Source organism: Mercurialis annua, linkage group LG8 (assembly GCF_937616625.2).
Source record: "Mercurialis annua linkage group LG8, ddMerAnnu1.2, whole genome shotgun sequence".
Lineage (NCBI taxonomy): Eukaryota > Viridiplantae > Streptophyta > Magnoliopsida > Malpighiales > Euphorbiaceae > Mercurialis > Mercurialis annua.
In genome coordinates, this window is record NC_065577.1 from 7698233 (window position 1) to 7718270 (window position 20038).

Genomic DNA, 20038 nt, shown 5'->3' on the forward strand with positions numbered 1-20038 from the left:
TTATTTATAGAATTTTGTAATTTAAAGGGAAAATTACTTGACACGATAAAAATAATTTGGAAATATAGAAACCACAAATTTTAAGGTGCTAAAGTTGTTGATTGAAGACAGACTTGGTTATGCACAATTTTCGGGACAATTTTGCGATGGAGATTAATATGCTATTCTATTCTACAAAAAAAGAAAAGTATGACTTTTTCTAAGTACACCGCTTAAGAATTTTATAGAGTATTTATAAGATGAATTATTGAGATAGCCTCTTTGTACTCTTTTGATACTTTATAAGTGATTTAAATCTAATAATTACTTTTAAGAGTTCTTTAAATATAGAGTTTTTTTAGGCATAGTCAGATTTTGATAAAATCATGATATTGTAAAAGAAATTTGTGTTTAGATTAACTAACAATCTTAGACATAAGATTGATTATAACGTTTGTTATTTGAAATGTCGTCACTATTAGATCATTCATAAGTCATTTTTAATTAGCTAATGAACCGGTCTAGGCTAAAATTGTAGCAGATCAAAAATTTATGCAGATTCAGGTTGTTCATGTCACATGTGCGTCAATTACGATTGGTTTTTCGACTATAATTGAGTTGATAGTGGGGTGTAGTTATGAGTAATGGTCAATACATGCATAGTTTTGGCTATTTGTTCAGTCAAGGGAAAGATGCATAATGAGATGGTTACGACAATAATTAATGTTTAATATGATCTCTAAATACACATGTCTGGTATCTCAATATATAAGACTACAAGTATTATGGATTATTTGGCGATGAAGTGAGATTGAATGATGCACTTATGAAGTATGCTTATTGGTTGGCCGACTTATGAAAATTAAGGGATATACTACGACCTCAACATTTTTTTAATTTAATTATTATAGGCTACTAATGACGTTTGTTTATGGTATCGGTTTTAAGACAAATACACTTCAAAATTTTGTAAAATTTTAATTGATACACCGGAAGATAGTAAATCTTCAAGTCATTTCGGTTTCAACAAGTTTAAGACGTTCTTGAATCTTTTATGGTCCTCCTTAAGGACCTCTTTCAAAATAAGTTCAGTTTGAATTTAAAATGGATAAAGCGGAGCATAACAATAATCATAGTTTATTGGAAAATTCAAGTTAAGGTGGAGACTGTTGGAATATGCCTAAAGTTCTATTTGCAATAAGACTTTATTAGTGATGTATTTCGGAGAAAAATAATTTTGTCATTATTAACTAATTAGGAAGTATAATCCAATTATGACTAATACTCCTAATCTCATATGAATTATTTATTCATTATAAATACATTAACTCATTCATATTTTAGAATATCTATTACAAAAGAAGCTCGACAAACAATGTAAATATTGATGTGAATAAGGGGAAAAAGAAAAGTGTATGTGATGTGAGGAATTTCAGTTAATACTAACCCTTTTGAGTTACTTCTTATAGAGAGTTAAATAATATTTTATGGTTTTTTTTCTAAGGGAAAATTTACTAGAGATGTTCTTTATTTAGTGATTTTTCATCAATTTTGTTCTCCTTTTGATGATTTGTGGATGACTCAATTCATTTTCCCATGTATGTACGCTTTAATTGCGAACCACGTAAATCTCTTGCGATACTAATTTATTTTACTATATTGTTGTTTTTGATCAAATACATAGTTAAATACCTAACGAATGGTTTCAATTCTGCTGTGTATACCGATGCGGTCACAAACTGATAGGGGTATAAACGAGTTGTGCTACTCGTGAGTTACTCGAAATCGGCTCGAAAAATTCGAGTCGAGCTCGAACTACTCGATTTTCATCTTGAGCCGAGTTCGAGTATCAATTACTAAGACTCACGAGTCTAAACGAGTGTAAACGAGCTTGTTATAAAAAAATATATTAAACTTTTATATCTCTAAATTTAGACTTGTCTCATATAAATTGGTCAAATTACAAACTATATAGTGAAAAAAATTAGAATACATCAATTATGATTATTTTAGTAATAATTTTTATTTTTATTAAAATTAAGTCTAGTTCAAGCTCGAGTAGCTCGAATATTGTTTGAGCTCGAGCTCGAGCTCGAGTAGCTCGAATATTATTTGAGCTCGAGCTCGAATATTGTTCAAGCATGAGCTCGAACTTAAAATTTAAACCCGTTCGAACTCGAGCTCGAGGTCGGATTTGTAAAAGACACTCCAACTTGGCCTAATTCGGGTTTGGCCCGGCTCGTTTACACCAGCGGCGGAACGACGGGAGAGTCAGAAAGGCCGGCCGACCCTCCTTGCCGCCGGAATACCGAGGGACCGGTGCTATTCTCCACCGGTCACGTTCCTTCTGGCGACCCTCCCCCGGCCTGGCAGTGGCACCAGATGGAGATCTGCTGCAGAGGCCGGACCACGAGTTGCAGCGGCACTGCAACTCATTTTTTTTTATAGTTATAAGTCATTCGGCCCTTTTTTATTTCAATTGTTTTTAAACCAAACAATTTGTCGTTTGGTTCTAACATTTGAAACAGAAGGTTGAGCCTTATGTTTCAAACACACAGCCCTCCTTTTTTTTTGGTTTTTCCGTTTTTGTTTCTTTCTAAACTTTTCCATTTATTTTTCAAAACTCTAACCTTAAAATTGAACCTCAATCATTCAATTAATCACTTTATTTACCACTTAATTCTTAAACCCATTATTATTTCTTCTCAATTATGGAAGGTATTGTGATTTTTTCAATTCTAACGCATCTTTTTTTTATTTTTGCAATAATTAATTTATGCTAGACATTATCTAACAATTATCTTAAATTATATTTTTCTAGGTCATATATATTAAATTAGCAATGTCAAGAAGTGGTGGATTAGACAAACCTTCAACAAGTAAGTAGTTTTAAATTTTTGTTAATTTTTAATATTAATTATTTAATTTACTTTAGTGTGTTGATTGTTATATAAATAAATTGATTTGGTTGCCATTTATTTTTAAATTGATAATTGTTTTGCCATAAGTTGATGAATACATTAGGTAAATTAAATTGATAATTGTTTTTGAATAATTTGATGAATTGATTTGATTGTCAAGAATTAAATTGATAGTTGTTTTGTCATAAATTGATGACTTAGTTTGATGGATTAAATTGATTTTTTTTAAATTTTGTAGGTAAATAAAAAAAAACAAATATATTGAATTTTTTCAACAATTTTTTCAAAAAGTCGTGTAGAGTTTAAATCTCAATGAACTTGTTGTTGATCCTGGACTTCGAATGTGTATTGATGATTATGATGTGGGAATTAGAGACTAAGTTCGAAGGGAATACTTGTTAAGGGGTCTGTGTCAACCATATGGTCATGATTTTCCAAAAAAAACAAGCAACAGATATGAGAAGTTTTAAAGAGGTATGGTTAAAAACATTTACTTGGTTAGAATATAGTGTAGAGAAAGATGCAGCATTTTGTTTGTATTGTTACCTGTTTGCAATTCAAGTACAAAGAGTGAAAGTTTTACAAGGAAATGATTTAGCAACTGAAAAAAGCATCGGAAAATTGTAGTGACCATGTTGGTGGAGTAGACAGTGTTTATAATGACGCAAGACGTAATTGTGAGGATTTCCAGAATCAACGTCAAAGCATTTCGCATGTTTTGACTTCTCAAAGTCGTGAAATGGAATTGCTTACCGAACTTGTTTGACAGCAATATTAGAAGTTGTTCGTCTTCTTTTTTAGCAAAATTTAGCATTCCGTGGTCATGATGAGACTCGTGATTTTATACAAAGGGGGAATTTTATTGAGATAGTGAAATGGTATGCTAGGAAGGATGAAAAAATGAGAAATGTCATTGGTGATAATGCTCCTAGGAATAACCAAATGACATCTTCTAATATTCAAAAAGAATTGTTTAGTTCTTGCGCCTCACAAGTAACATTAGCTATGCTCACTGAGCTTGGAGATAGTAAATTCTCCTTACTAGTGGACGAGGCTCGTGATTATTCCGTAAAGGAACAAATGTGAGTGATGTTAAGGTTTGTGAATAAGAAGGGTGAAATAATCGAAAAATTTCTTGCAATTGAGCATGTTAGTGACACTTCTTCAAGATCTTTAAAAGCAATTTTGAACATGTTATTTGCTCGCCATAATTTATCTCTTTCTAGATTGCGAGGACAAGCATATGATAGAGCATCCAACATGAGGGGAGAGTTTAATGGGTTGAAGGCACTTATTCAACGGAAAAATCCTTTTGCTTTCTATGTCCATTATTTTGCCCATCAACTGGAGTTGGTGGTTGTTGCTATGGCAAAATATATTCCAGTTGTTGCTGAATTTTTTACTAACATCAGTATGATTGTTAATATTACTGGTGCTTCTTGCAAAAGAAGAGATGAATTAAACAAACATAGGGATGCTGACATTTTGGAGCAATTGGAGACTGGCGAGCTTGAAAAATGACTTAATCAACCGATTAATCTTGCAAGACCGGGTGATACTCGTTGGGGTTCACATCATGCCACTTTAGCCCCTTTTTTGTCTATGTGGGGTTCAACCTTATATATGCTTGAAAGAGTTTATGAAGATGCAACTGAAAGAGAGTCGAGGGGGAAAGCAAGTACCTTGATTAAACTGATGGTGGATTTTCACTTTGTATTTATTCTGCATCTGATGTTTAAATTATTGGGTATAACAAATACATTGTTGCATACCTTGCAACAGAAAGATCAGAATATTGTTAATGCAATGAAGTTTTCAAAAATAAAGCTACAAAACTTGAGAGACAAAGGATGGGATGCTTTTCTACATGAAATCAACATGTTTTGTAACAAGCATAGCATTGTGGTGCTTGATATGGAAGATCAATTTCTAATTTCAGGACGGTCTCGCCGTGCGAGGCACTGGGTAACTTGTTATCATCATCATCATAATGAGGTTTTTCTTTCTGTGATTGATTTGCTTACTGTTGAGAAGAATAATAGGTTTTCTGGATTTAGTACTGAATTATTAAGGTACATCTCTTGCCTTGATCCAAGAGACTCTTTTTCTACATTTGATCAACACAGTTTGATTTGCCTTGCTAAACTCTATTCTGATGATTTCTCTGCTACTGACTTGTACTTCTTGAGAGAGAAGCTAGATACATACATTTGTGAAGTAAGAAGAAGTTCTGATTTTATCAGTTGTGAAGATCTTTGATATCCTTGCAATTAAGATGGTTCAAACTGGTAGACATTCTACGTTTCCATTGGTTTATCGTTTGATTGAGTTGGCTTTGATTTTACCGGTGGTTATAGCATCTGTTGAGAGAGATTTTTTGCAATGAAGCACGTCAAGTCAGATGTACGAAAAAGCATGGCAGATGAGTGGTTGAATGATTTGATGATGTGCTTCGTTGAGAGAGATATATTTGATTCCATCGACAATGAAGACATTTTATAAAATTTTAAAACAAAGCAAACCGGCGAATTCAACTTTCACCTCTTACTCTTTCCAATTCTTAGTGTTTTATTAATTTTTTTGCGTTATTTATTATTATCAACTCAATATTTAACATTTTAAATTAATCAAAATTTTTATTTAATGTACTTTTAAATTTTATGTGATATCTCGACCCTCCCTAAAAAGAATTTCTCGTTCCGCTACTGTTTTACACCCCCAACGAACCGGTCACAACAATTGGTACTAAAATATCTTAGGATCAGTATCAATATTATCATCTCAAGCGGTAAATTGTTTTTAAATTCATGATTTTTTATCATTTAAAATTCTTCGATGAAAATGGTGTCTTTGTCTTAATTAGCTCTTTTCTGTTATTTCATTTTTTTATTAATTTTTCCTCAAAAAGTTGATCAAATTTTGGTCACTCCTAATATATATATATATATATATATATATATATATATATATATATATATATATATATATCATTTTACTTTCACCATTTCTGTGTCATTTATTTGAGTTAATAGCATTTTTTTTTAGAATCTTGAGTTAATAGCATTAGTATGCCCATAATTATAAACATTGTAGAAGTATCTGTCTAATATTTTTGTTAGGGTTAATGTTATTATATAGCACAACTTACGTTTTTTCTCGATATAAGCACAAATTATAAAACGTCTCACCTAATAGCACAATTATTAGTTTTTTTTTTTCAATATAAGCATAAATTATGAAACGTCTCACCTAATAGCACAACCTTTTATTATGTGGTATATATATATCGTATAAATGTTTAAAACAACGTCATTTTGATCATTCACACGGTTAAAAACAACGCTATTTTTACAAAAAAATAAAGCATAAAATACATATGAGGTTATAAAATGAAGAGTTTAAAAATATTATGCTAATGGATTGGACAAATTGTATTTTATGTTTAAAATAAAAAAATGCAAAAAATTGTGCTATACAGTAATATTAATCTTATGTTTAATGTTTATCATAAGAATATCAAATTAATACTTCCAACATCTAACCTACCTAACTAATCATGTAAAAGGGTTAAAATAACTAATTATAACGAAATTAAATTCCCAACATCTTACCCATAAACATTTGAATTTTTCCCTAAATGGTAAGTCTAATTATACTTTGGATTTTTTTTTGGGTGTAAAACTCTCTAATATTTAAAAATCATTTTAGAGTTTAAATAATTCAAAATATGCAGAGCCTGTTTAATTAAATTTTGTCAAAATAAAAAGGTATAATAGTGATAATTCATAACATTAAATACTAAATTTAAAGTTTACAATAGAATAAATATCAAATTTTTAATATATTTTCTCCATTCTATAATAATAAAATTATTGTGAATCACAAGGCTTAAGAAATAATAAATTAATATGATTTCAATGGTGTATTTTTATTCTACAATACCTACCCTAATTAATATATTTTTTAAAAAATAAATTGCATTAATATAATTAACTCCGCTAATCCTCACTAACCATATCTCGAATAAAAAAATAATTAATTGAATTATCACACTTTTTAAAGTGACATATGAAAACAACAATTGGAGTTGACTTAGGTACAGGTCACATTTATCGGCAATCCTATCCAAATTTAAGTAAAATCCAATCGAAGAAGAGATTTTTTTTAGCAAGTTGCAAATTCACCATCTTCAGAATCGATAATGACCCTGTCGGTGTTAGGCTAATTAGGCAATGTTTTCATGATTTTAATTAGGCAATACTATAATTCTATATAACCACATTTAATATCAAAATGAGAAATATACTTTAAAACATAATTATGACAATATGATTCAACAATTTTACAATCGATGAGAAAAATATTAGTCTTCAATTTAAATTTATGTTTGGAAGTGTAATTATCATCTTTGTTTTTTTTATACAGAAAAATGAGACAACGGCCTAAGAACAGCGTAAATATCATCTTAAATCAACAATAACCCTTCTTAAACTGAAGTAAAAGATCAATATGCAAAAAAATTAAAAATACTTTGTTAATTATATAAATAAATCATGATAATAGATTTAAAATGAATGTTAAAAATATTTGACTCAAATTATAAAATTAACGGATCAGATTGTCACACTTATTTTTTAAGGACATATTTATGATTCTGAATAAAGATATAGATTATAAATTCATTTCCCGTTTTTAATTACATTTATATCTATGCATATTTTGATTTAATTGAGAAAGGTAAAATCTGGATTTATCTATAGTAGTATTCCTATCCAATATGATAGCTATTGCTATAAATATGAACACATTTAAGTAATACTTATCCAAGATTGTTCTTCTTCTTCTTCTTCTTCTTCTTCTTCCTGGTTTTTAGTTCTAACTTGCATATTAAACACAGATCACATCAATGGCAGCAATAGAAGGAGTAGAGGATTCAACAAAACCAAACAAGTATGCAGTTGCATGTGCCATAGTTGCTTCAATGATTTCTATTATATTTGGCTATGGTATGTTCTTCTTTAACTTCTATTCTTTCTCTCTGTTTTTAATGGTCTCGCACGTCGCATGGAAACGAAAACGCTGAAATATGAAATGGGAAAGTGAAAACGTAAGACTCGATAAATTTTCGTGAAAGATAAACGGTCACTTGCTAGGTTAAAGCTTGTTTGTTGCATGGATATGGAATAGCTGAAACGGAAAACATATAGAACCATATTTTTTCACTAAATATAAAGTTTCAGAGTTTGATAAGTATTTTTAAGTCCAAATTTGTAAGACTCGGACAAGTTTCCGTGCAACATAGATACCCTCTTATGTTAGGGTATAATTTCGAGATTTTGAAGTTCTGAAGATCCTATTCTAACCTTTGATCATTTTTGTTTTATCAATAACTTGTCCTAAACGCATATTAAATGTTTTTTTTTTCTGATAGATACTGGTGTAATGAGTGGAGCAATGATATTCATAGAAGATGATCTTAAAATCCATGATACACAAGTCGAAGTTCTCGCCGGAATCTTGAATATATGCGCCTTAGTCGGCTCCCTTATCGCGGGAAGAACATCAGATTACATCGGCAGACGATATACAATTGTTATGGCATGCATCATCTTCATGATTGGTTCAGTTCTAATGGGATATGGTCCAAATTATGGAATATTATTAACAGGAAGATGCATAGCAGGAATTGGAGTTGGTTTTGCTTTAATGATTGCTCCAGTTTATTCAGCAGAAATTTCATCACCATCATCAAGAGGTTTCTTAACATCTTTACCTGAACTTGGTATAAGTATTGGAATTTTACTTGGTTACATTTCAAATGTTTCATTTGGTAAATTAACTCTTAAACTTGGTTGGAGAATTATGCTTGGAATTGCTGCTATACCTTCGATTGCATTAGTTTTTGGGATTCTACAAATGCCAGAGTCTCCAAGATGGTTAGTTATGCAAGGTCGTCTCGGAGAAGCCAAGAAAATCCTGCTCCGAATCTCAAATTCCGAAGAAGAAGCTGAAACCCGTTTTCGCGACATAAAAATCGCAGCCGGAATCGACAAGAATTGCGATGACGATTTCATCAAGATCAATAACAAAACTAATGGTAAAGGAGTTTGGAAGGAACTAATTCTACGGCCAACACCAGCTGTCAGATGGATACTAATCGCAGCTGTCGGAATCCATTTCTTCGAACACGCAGTTGGTATCGAGGCAGTCGTACTATACAGTCCGAGAATATTCAAGAAAGCCGGCGTATCCGGAAAGGAAAAGCTCTTGCTTGCAACTGTCGGTGTAGGACTAACAAAGTTTGTTTTTATAGTCATCGCTACGTTTTTACTCGACAGAGTTGGACGAAGGCGGTTACTCCTAATAAGCGCGTCGGGAATTTTCGTATTCCTGACGCTATTAGGAGCGTGCCTGACTGTCGTGGAGTATCACGCAGGATCAGGGGATCTGATGTGGGCATTGGTTTTGAGCATAGTATCAACCTATACATTTGTGGCATTTTTCAATATTGGACTATCACCAGTGACATGGGTCTACAGTTCTGAAATATTTCCATTGAAATTAAGGGCACAAGGGTATAGCATTGGAGTTGCTGTGAATAGGCTTATGAATGCTACAATTTCTATGAGTTTTATATCATTGTATAAAGCAATTACTATAGGGGGAGCTTTTTTCTTGTTTGCTGGTATATCTTTTTGTGCTTTGCTTTTCTTTTATTTTCTTTTTCCTGAGACTAAGGGTAGGTCCTTGGAAGATATGGAAGAACTATTTAGTAAGGGTTTCAGGGCTAGAAATGAGAATTTGGAACTTCAACCAAAATGTGGTAATGTGTAATTAAGTAATGAGTTTTGATTTAATTAATTCTATAGTATGCTATTGTGCTTTGTTTATATAAAAAAAAAATACTATTGTGATGTATGTCAAACAATTGAATTAGCTGGTTGTTTTGCTATCTCTAGGAGTGTAAACTAGTCGGGCTACTTGTGAATTACTCGAGATCGGCTCAAAAATTCGAGCTGAGCTCGAGTATCAATTACAGAGTCTCGCGTGCCTAAACGAACCTCCTGCGCATATAAAATACTAACAGTTTACTTCTTTTTTTAATTAAATTGGCTTTTAATACCACTAAAATTATGTATTTATCATATTAATTTGAGAATTATATAATTTTTTGTAAAAACAATATATATGCTTATTTTCTGATAATAATTTTCATTTTTATTGAACTCGAGACAAGTTTGAGCTCGAGTAATGGCCTAATTTAGTTCGGCTCAGCCCCGGCCCGTACATCCCTACCTGTCTCTAATTCTATCTGGTTACTCCATCAGAATAAATTCACTAGAATTTAAAACTGGAACAGGTCAAATACAATCCTACTTTTTGTTCCAAATTCATCTCTTGTCGAAAAAGTAATTCAGTTTCTATATTCACATTTTGCCGAAAACGCTAGGACTATACAAGTCAATAAAACGTAAAAATACTATTTACAAATCAGGCTACTTTTTGATCTATATCTATCTCTCCCTTCGGTCAAGTTACTCAGTTTCTATATTCACTATTTGCAGAAAACGCTAGAGCTACAGAGGCAAAAAAAAAAACTAGCAACATTGTCAATTTTTAAAGGTTGTGAAAGTAAAATCATCCACCTTGCAAGCAATGAAGAATCCATGAGCTAGTGCATCCCAACTTGAACAAATTGATCCTGCAAGAACAGAAGCATAAACAAATCATTTCTCAATGGCAATCAATTTCCAAAAGCAAATCCTAGTTCTTCAACATTTAAAATTCATCTATTGTCTCACCACTTATTACTTATTAGTTATCTTTTAACAAAGCATATGGCATTATTTAGTAAGGGTTTGAGGGTTAGAAAGAATTTGAAACTTCAACCAAAAAGCAGTAATGTTTAAGCAATGAGTTTTGATTTAGTTAATTCTACATTATCCTATTCTATGTGCTTTATGTCAAACTAATGCAGATATTGATTTTCGAATAACAACGGTTTAAATCATTACATGCATATAGAACTTGAAAACAATACCATCCATGTGTTGCAACATAAATTTTCTGAATCCGAAATTTTAGCATTTCCGTTTACTAAAATACCTCTGAAATTTTCAAATTTTTAAGCTGTTTTTATACAAATTATCATTTTCTTGTTCTGTTTTGGCATTTTTCATTTGAACATTTCCGTGCTAAGAGTGCAAAAACAACCAATCTCCAAAACAGAATCCCACTACTCAACATACATTGTGTAAGATTATGTAAACTATGGGAAAAAACAAAGCATGCGGACTTCTAAGGATGTATTCTACATTTTTAGTACATAAGATGCAATGTTAATATAGAGTAACATAAATCTGATTCTGATGGACAAAGGAATTTTGCATGAATTTACATTTCCTATAAATCCATTTAGAAACACACATAAACAAGCATCATAAACCAAGAAACTTGCATATGAGTTCAGCATTCATGTACAACAAAAAGCCAAAGGAAATAATATTATTTATGCACAAAGTTTTAAAACAAAATGCAAAAACAACATGCTAATAAGACAATTTACCTCTTCACTCGGCAGGAGCAGCAACCAATGGTTGAAATTCTTTGAGCAATTCTAAGCTTTCTACAAAAGGAAAACAACATACAGATTTCACATTGTCCACAACAATCATAAACCTTCGTTTCTCAAGATTAAACCAACCAATGTGCCTACTACCACCAGAAAATTCCATCAACACATTGTCACAATCTTTGATCCACACAACAGATGATCTTTCTCTCGCGTATTCACCTACAGTCGGTAATTTCACCCACGATCCTCCTACATTATACTCTTTCTTCACCCAGACATCAATATAAACCCCATAATCAATTCTACTAGTAACTGCAATCAACGAATCACCAAATGGCAAAATCGACAGCCCTTATATCTCAACTTTCATCAAAGATTGCGGCATTTCAATCCGACCAAAAACCTCATTTGTCATATCAAACACAAATATAAAGTTTCGATTAGAACCAGACGCAACCCAATGTAAGGCACCATTAACAAAAGCCGGAACTGCTCTATTGGGTATAAAACAATTATCAAATGCACTAATAAGAATTGCACTAGTAATTGACTTCCAAAAATTGTCCTTTAAAGAATAAATCTCAGCGAAAACCCTGCATTCTTGATGAGCACAAAACATTAGTAACAAATGCAAGATTTTATAGTCAATTCTTGATTAGGGTTTTTAAAATGGGTGGAAATGAATCGGGGTGAGTTGATTGAACCGTGCCATAATTTGCATACAGTGGTGCATTGAAACAGAGATTTGAGAGGAAGTTTGTGCAAGATTTGTATAACAAGTTCTTTGGGTATGTAACGATCTGACATTTTTAAAGATTCAATCTTTTGACTCAAAAGAGAGGGAAAAGTAAAGGGTGGTTATTTATAAAGATTCAATCTTTTTGACTCAAAAGAGAGGGAAAAGTCGATTTCATTTTAATCTTTGCTCCATTCTTTCTATAAATTATTTAAAACTTCCTACATTTATCATAATTATTCCTATAACTTAATATATCTATAACAACTCTATATGTGGGAAGGGGAGGGACAGGCAAAATTACGATAATAGGTTTCATTAAGGGTATAATTTATAATTGAGAGTGTAATTTTACATGGAAAAGAAGTCTAAATATATTAGATATATTGAATTAATTTTAATATAATTTAAATGAAATTTTAGTTTTAACAAAAAATTAGCCAAATAAATCGTGACTTGTGGTGATACGCGCGAGTGGTGTTGTGCAAAAGACTAGACGTCAAATCTGTAATCTCTCTGGATAAATTATAAAACTATCGTATCAAATAGTAATCTAAACATCCACTTAAACATATGTGTATAACAATATAAGTAGTTTTCATTAATTATTTATGCATTTTAGTGTAACATTGAAAGAATTGTAAATATTTTTGTCCGACCTTTCAAGCTGAAGATTGTGTGCATATTTTTATTTGCTTGGAGATGAAAGTGGTGTTTATATTTCTAACATGTTTAATTAAGCTTTATGAATATAAAGAAGAAATATGTTGATCACTTAATTACTTAATTGTTTGAATTTCTAAAATTGATTACCGAACTTAAAAACTATATAAAAAAGAGCAATACTTAAAGAAAATAGTAATATTTTCAAATACTAAATTTATTCTACAAAAACCTCAAATTGGGGTGGATATAGTTTGGTTTTATTAGTTTAATACTAATAATTTTAGTTCAAATTACTAATATTAATTTCATAAATTTAAATCAAAACCAAATTAAATAGATAATGATCTAACAATTGTAATTTAATTTGTGCTTAAAAACCAAATTGTATCAGTTGGTTGAAATCGATAAAAATAATAAAATGGTCGATTTTTTTTAAAATATAATTTACCATATGCATATATATGACGGGTCACAAACATCACTTGCAAGCTACAATTTTAATCTAAATATAAAAAAATATAATAATTTATCTATTGCTAAATCACCAATATCTAATAATTTAAAGGGTTAATGTCAAAAAAAATCATGAATTTTACATATTTTCTCATTTTAATCACGCAGTTTAAATTTTCTCATTTTCATGCACGAACTACCACTTTTTCCCAAATTCATGCACGGCGCTGAGGTGGCATTCATTTATTGGTGTAAAATGAACTCCACCTCAGCGAATGACACCAATGCTGTCGTGACACCTCATCACCGTGCATGAATTTGAGAAAAATTTATAGTTCGTGCATGAAAATGAGAAAATTTAAATTACGTGATTAAAATGAAAAAACGTGTAAAGTTGGTGAATTTTTATAACATGAACCCTAATTTAAATTAGGTAATTGTTCATAAAATTATCACTCACATGCGTTTATTATTAAATATTTAACGGGTCATGCGAACAAGCAAAATCACTATAATAGATTACAAGTGACATTCCAGTAAGGAATAAGGATTGAACATGTATGTTAAGAATTCATGTCCAACTATGAATAAATCTCTTTAAGATAACATTAATTTCTTATAGTTGTAAATAGAATCTCTTTTATAGAATTATTAAATAATTATGAAATAAATATAAATTTAATCAAATTTATTTATTCAAAATATTTAAATAACTAAAAATATAAGTAGTATAATTTTAGGTAGGAGTCTAATTTTAATATAAATTAACTAAAAAATTAATATAAAAGTTCATTACGGAAACGCAAAAAGGTTTATATGAGTCGTTATTATAAAAAGTTATCTCATAGGTCCTGGTTTGGCTCTCATAAGGCAATCCAACTAGGTTAATATTAGTGTGCATGCCACAATTACTAACCTTTGAGTCTAACAAGTTATTTCATTTTCATTCTGTACTATAAATCATTAACTCTATATATATATGGATTCGTAAGCATTCTTAGTAATTAATTGTTCAACATAATATATTTGGCCAAATAGAAATATTTAAGTGTTATTAAATCCACGTAAAAAATTTATATACGATCAAAAATCATCCAATTATTGTTAGATTGTTTAAATTCAAGTTTTTGTAGTTTTTTAACAATTAAATTAATTAATTTTTATAATAATATTCAATTGAAATAGCTACTCAATAAATATATGATTGATTCTGATAAAATATCTATTATTGAACCAAATAAATATAACGGGTCATATAAATATAATTTATGAGTTAAAATTTTAATAAATAGAAATTTAAGTTTAAAATATTAAATATAGTAATTTAAATAATATTTAATATTTAACGGGTCATGTGAATGTCGTTCACGTGCATAACACGTGGCTAAATAAGAATAATTACTTCTATTAAAGTTTAATTATTTTAATAGTGCTAAATATAAACTTTAATCATAATGAAATACTAACTCATATTCGTCAAACTCTTAATTTGTTTTAATTATTAAAATATTGAAAAAGATATAAAATAAAATAACAATTCGTTTTCAAGAGGAAAATATAAATTTATAAATAACGGGTCATATAAACACAATTATAAAATAAAAAATAATTAAATTAAGCATTAAAAACTAAAACATTTGATTTAATATTTTAATTATTAAAAATATAACGGGTCATATAAATGTCGCTCACGTGCGTAACACGTGGTGAAACGCTAGTACTATATATAAAAGCACGGATGGGGGGGGGACAGACAAATTTACCGAATAATCCTTTTCAGTTTAGTATTAAATAAAGGTTTTATAGTAATTACCTAATTAGTTATTTAATTAATCACTATTGTAATTAAAGTCCTAATTAGAATAGGTAGCTAACTTATCTCTAATTTAGTTTTAATATGTAAAAAATAACTAAATTGTCTCCAAATTAGTAGGAATACCTATCTTTTAGTTTGATTGAACTACAAAATTAAAATACTATATTTGGTCAATATATTATTATTTAAATTTTTATCTTATTATTATTTTTAAAGATATTATTAATAAAATTAAATTAATTATTTAATTATAGTTATTATAAAACCAAAAGAAGAATAAATTCAGTATGGAACAAATTTAATAACCGAATATATTATATTTACATTTACAAAAATTCTTAACTAATTTAATATTAATTATAAATAAAAAATTGATATAATTGTAATAAATTTACTAATACGTTTATTGACGTGTTACGTTACGAGCCACGTGCATAGCACGTAATGCGAAACTAGTATTTATAAAGGTTATGTCAGTACTTTACAACTTATTTTTTTTACAAAAATCTCTTATTTTTAAATTTTTTGTCACAAGGTGTACCTGTTGAACTCATATTTTGATTACCTCAAAAATAAAAATATTTGCACTTAACATGAAAGAGTTACAAAAAATCCCTCATATTTTCTTCAGATTTATATTTTTACTCTGCGTATTAACAAAACTGGTCGCTCGTGAATAATATCATTTCAGCGGGAAGTTTTTAAGCTGAATTACACATACATGGCAAGCTTTCAGGAAAATAAAATGGCTGCCACGTATGTATTTCGGATATCCAAAAATCAGTTACCCCAATTCACTAGTTTGAACTTTTACCTATATTTTGTCTCCATCCCCCATACATTATACTTATACAAAAGGTTCTTATATTAGTCTTTGTATGATAGATTAACGAAATGGTTACATTTCTTTAATTCAAAAGAATGAAACTTTGTCTTTACTTCAGAATAAACAATTGCAATTTTCATAATTTCACCTCTCTATATAAAGCCCTAGTCCCATTAAGTATTATCCACATCAAAACCATCATAAAACAAGTTTAAGTTTACATTAGAAACACAAAAACAGAAAGAAAAAAAATGAAAAACCAAAGTATCTCCAACATTTTTCTCATTTGCTTTTTTCTCATCCTTGTTCTCAATTTTGCAGAGTCCCAATCATGTAGGCCTAGCGGAAAAATACGAGGCATAAAGCCACCTCCGGGACAATGCAATCAAGAACACGATTCCGATTGCTGTGTACAAGGGAAAATGTACACTACATTCAAGTGTTCACCTCCGGTGACCGGAAATACTAAAGCTACAATGACAATAAACAGTTTTGCAGCTGGCGGTGACGGCGGTGGGCCATCAGAATGTGATAATCAGTATCATTCAGATGATGAGCTGGTGGTTGCACTTTCCACAGGATGGTTTAATAACAAGAGTAGGTGCTTGAAATATGTTAATATCCATGGAAATGGAAAAAGTGTTAGGGCTAAAGTAGTTGATGAATGTGATTCTACTATGGGATGTGATTCTGATCATGATTATCAGCCGCCTTGTCCGAACAACATTGTTGATGCCTCAAAAGCTGTCTGGAGTGGCTTAGGAATTTCCGATCCCGATGATGTCGGATCGTTGGATATATCTTGGTCAGACGCTTGAGTTCTTTATATATAAATGTATTATATATGTGTGTAACTTGTGCATTTTACTGCTTTTTTTTATCATGTTCATCATATGCTCTGTAGTATATAAAAAAATCTTTCTGTATTTGAAACTTTTTATATAAAAATTTCGTGTGTTTGTACTTTAATTGGCTTATGAATCTTTTGTTTGTTTGATATGGTTTAAATTTTAAAAAAAAAGTACAAACAAACTGAAAGTAAAATCATCCACCTCGCAAGCAATGAAGAATCTATGAGCCCAACTAGAACAAATTGATCCTGCAAGAACAAAAGCATAAACAAATCATTTCGCGATCACAATCAATTTCCAAAACAAATCCTAATTCTTCAACATTTAACCAAATGTAGTAATGTGTAAGTAATGAGTTTTGTTTTAGTTCATTTTACATTATACTCTTGCATGTGCTTTATGTCAAACTAATGCAGACATTGAAATAACAAAGGTTTAAATCATTACATGCATATAGAACTTGGAAACAATACCATTAATGTGTGTACATGCTATATATCGTAAAACATACGAGCACCATTTACTGTTTTGGCGTTTTTCGTTTCAACGTTTTACAAGCTAATAAGAGTACAATTTGTACAAAAACAGAATCCTACTTCTCAACTAACATTGTATAAGATTATGTAAACCCTGCAAATAACATTTTACATTCTACATTTTCATAATATTAGATGTAATGTAAATATAAGTACATAATCAGATTCTGATCTATACACGAATTTTGCATGAATTTACATTTCCTATATATCCATTTACAAACACAACCAAACAAACATCATAAACCAAGAAATCATATTTTTCTATATGAGTTCAACATTCATGTACAACAAAATAATAAAGGAGATATTATTATTATTATTTATGCACAAAGTGTAACAACAAAATGCAAAAACGACATGCGAATAAGACAATTACCTTTCTACGAAGGGAAAACAACCAATTGTGGAAATTCTTTGAGCAATCCTAAGCTTTCTACGAAGGGAAAACAACGTACACATTTCACATTCTCCACAAGAGTTGTAAGTACCCTTCGTTTCTCAAGATTAAACCAACCAATGTGCCCATTACCACCCGAAAATTCCAACACATTGTCACAATCTTTGATCCACAAAACAGATGATCTTTGTAGACACCTATTTTTCGGTGATAAGGAACTGAAGCGCCCAATGCTGATTTCCAGAGAAATCTGTCCGGGTGACGAGTTTTTGATTTGCTTGCTGGAATCTAAACATGCGTAATCTGTGCACAGCTGTAAACTTGGAGGATTAAAACGTAATTTGGCGTGAATAGCCCATAAAAATCCAAAGAGATTGTAATCTAAGTCTAGAAATTGGACTAATTGCCATATCTTAGAAGTCTATTGGTCAATTTGCAAGTTTGACGGACTGGAATTGACCCTGACCAAACCCATATGACCTTAGTAGCCTTTTTTGATATGTTTAGGCACCAAAATAAACCTTTTTACTTAGCCACCAAGTGTAAATACGAATTAAATAAATAAAATTCTAATTAAATAATTAAAACCTAATCCTAAATACATCTAAACTTATCACTTAACACTTCTTCAACCCTTAACCAAACTCTAGCTAGGACGAACCTGTAAATACACATAAGCTAATCCTAGACCTAATTAACCAATATAAATACAGCCTTAAGCCAGCCTGGCAAAAGGTGGCACAAAAACCCTAGACAGACAGACAGAAAATTCGGCCACCACCCTAGAATAGGCAATCCGAAAATCACACACACACAAAATCCAGTCCTGAAAACACCTAATACGCTTTGATTCTCCAAGAACACAAGCCCTGCACAGATTCGAAGCTGGATTCCGCATCCACTTCGCTAGCAAACGAGTCAAGGACTCAGAATGGTGTTTCTGAGGACCCTCAATATTGTTCCTTTAATTTTTCATGAATTTGTATGTCATTAATTATCATAATTGATGTAATTATGTGATTTAGGATGTATGTTTATCTTATAGTTGACTTTGCCATAGAAATTGTCATGCTAAAGCTAATAATTAAATTGCTAAACTACTATAAAATTCGATGATAAGCATGTTAATCACTGTAATTAGTTGTTTTTAATATTCAAAACCTGAAAACAATCAATTTAGAAATCGTAGAATGCATGTTTCTAGGAGATTTTAGCTAGATTTGCCATGAAAACCCTAAAATCGTACTTGCTGCCCAGAAAATAATTTTCATAGATGAGCTTTAAACACCTCGATTATGTGTTTTTTGGATTCCTTGTTCGATTTTATGTTGTTTTGACTACTTTGCATGAAAAACGGAGTTAAAACGAGTGAGAACGAAGCAAAACAAAAACGACCCAGAAACTGCCGACGAACCGCCGCCGCCGCTGAAGCCGGCGCCGGCACCATGAACCGGCGCCGTTTTTTTCTCCTCCCCCAGGATTGCTTCCCAGATATTCCAGACTTTGATCCAAATTTCCAGACGCGTTTTCGGGCTCATCCGGACTCCTAATTAGACTCAGTTTGATTCCAGAAATATTGTTTTAACTAGGTCGATGTCCGCGCGTTACGCGGGTGATATTAAATAATTTTCTTATTTTTGATAATTATTTTTTTTAATTTTTTTATTATATTATTATATTTTTTTATATTTTTATAGTCTTATTTAATATAATTATTTAGTAACATAAGGTAAAATTAATAAAATAATTGATTTCCAAAAATTCTTCATTTTTATAACTCACAACTAATCAAATAATTAATTTTTTTTAATATGAATTACATTTTATAATATATTAATATAATAAAATATAATTTATTGATTAAATATAATATGCATGTTCAATAGTTTATAAATATTGTTAATATAGTAAAACTCTTCAATTTCATAATTATAATATTTTTAAAATTCTATTAAGATAAATTTTAATTAATAAAATGTTAAATTAAAATTTTTTAAAATATATAAATATCAACGAAAACTCTTTAAAAGGTTCCAAGCTACTGATCACTATACATTCAAGGAAAGTACTAAGTAAGGTGTTACAATCAACTCTTGAAATTCAAGCATTTTCAGAGTATTTTTGAACAACTTATTATACAAGCGAACATCACAAATACATGATAGTAACCCTTTTCATGGACATGATTGTACGTTTTCCAGCTTAATAGATCCTAAAATGAATTTTCAAATTCCTTAGAAGATCAGGGGAAAAGGCAGTAAAAAGAGTTAGATACATCA

General features: G+C 30.4%; 4 protein-coding genes across 4 annotated transcripts; all 4 read left to right on the forward strand.

Annotated features, from left to right (window-relative positions):
* Positions 1-2821: 2821 nt before the first annotated feature.
* Positions 2822-3986, forward strand: LOC126661539 (uncharacterized). The gene is made up of 3 exons (XM_050355392.1): positions 2822-2858; positions 3304-3374; positions 3702-3986. Exons 1-3 carry the CDS (start codon positions 2822-2824, stop codon positions 3984-3986), a joined length of 393 nt encoding a protein of 130 aa, XP_050211349.1.
* Positions 3987-4502: 516 nt separating this feature from the next.
* On the forward strand, positions 4503-5286 carry LOC126661540 (uncharacterized). Its single transcript, XM_050355393.1, has 2 exons — positions 4503-5117; positions 5176-5286. Exons 1-2 carry the CDS (start codon positions 4503-4505, stop codon positions 5284-5286), a joined length of 726 nt encoding a protein of 241 aa, XP_050211350.1.
* Positions 5287-7747: 2461 nt separating this feature from the next.
* Positions 7748-9761, forward strand: LOC126659517 (probable polyol transporter 3). Its single transcript, XM_050352808.2, has 2 exons — positions 7748-7906; positions 8332-9761. Exons 1-2 carry the CDS (start codon positions 7807-7809, stop codon positions 9732-9734), a joined length of 1503 nt encoding a protein of 500 aa, XP_050208765.1. The 5' UTR covers positions 7748-7806; the 3' UTR covers positions 9735-9761.
* Positions 9762-16177: 6416 nt separating this feature from the next.
* LOC126662180 (kiwellin-1-like) lies at positions 16178-16798 on the forward strand. The gene has a single exon (XM_050356075.2). The coding sequence runs from the start codon at positions 16224-16226 to the stop codon at positions 16788-16790; it is 567 nt and encodes a 188-aa protein (XP_050212032.1). The 5' UTR covers positions 16178-16223; the 3' UTR covers positions 16791-16798.
* The last annotated feature ends 3240 nt before the right edge of the window (positions 16799-20038 follow it).

Coding starts and splice junctions, on each gene's coding strand:
- LOC126661539 (XM_050355392.1), top strand. CDS start 2,822: ATGTCAAGAAGTGGTGGATTAGACAAACCTTCAACAA. Junction 2,859..3,303: donor ATTAGACAAACCTTCAACAA/GTAAGTAGTTTT, acceptor ATACTTGTTAAG/GGGTCTGTGTCAACCATATG. Junction 3,375..3,701: donor ATATGAGAAGTTTTAAAGAG/GTATGGTTAAAA, acceptor CTTCTTTTTTAG/CAAAATTTAGCATTCCGTGG.
- LOC126661540 (XM_050355393.1), top strand. CDS start 4,503: ATGTGGGGTTCAACCTTATATATGCTTGAAAGAGTTTATGAAGATGCA. Junction 5,118..5,175: donor TAGATACATACATTTGTGAA/GTAAGAAGAAGT, acceptor CTTGCAATTAAG/ATGGTTCAAACTGGTAGACA.
- LOC126659517 (XM_050352808.2), top strand. CDS start 7,807: ATGGCAGCAATAGAAGGAGTAGAGGATTCAACAAAACCAAACAAGTAT. Junction 7,907..8,331: donor TTCTATTATATTTGGCTATG/GTATGTTCTTCT, acceptor TTTTTCTGATAG/ATACTGGTGTAATGAGTGGA.
- LOC126662180 (XM_050356075.2), top strand. CDS start 16,224: ATGAAAAACCAAAGTATCTCCAACATTTTTCTCATTTGCTTTTTTCTC.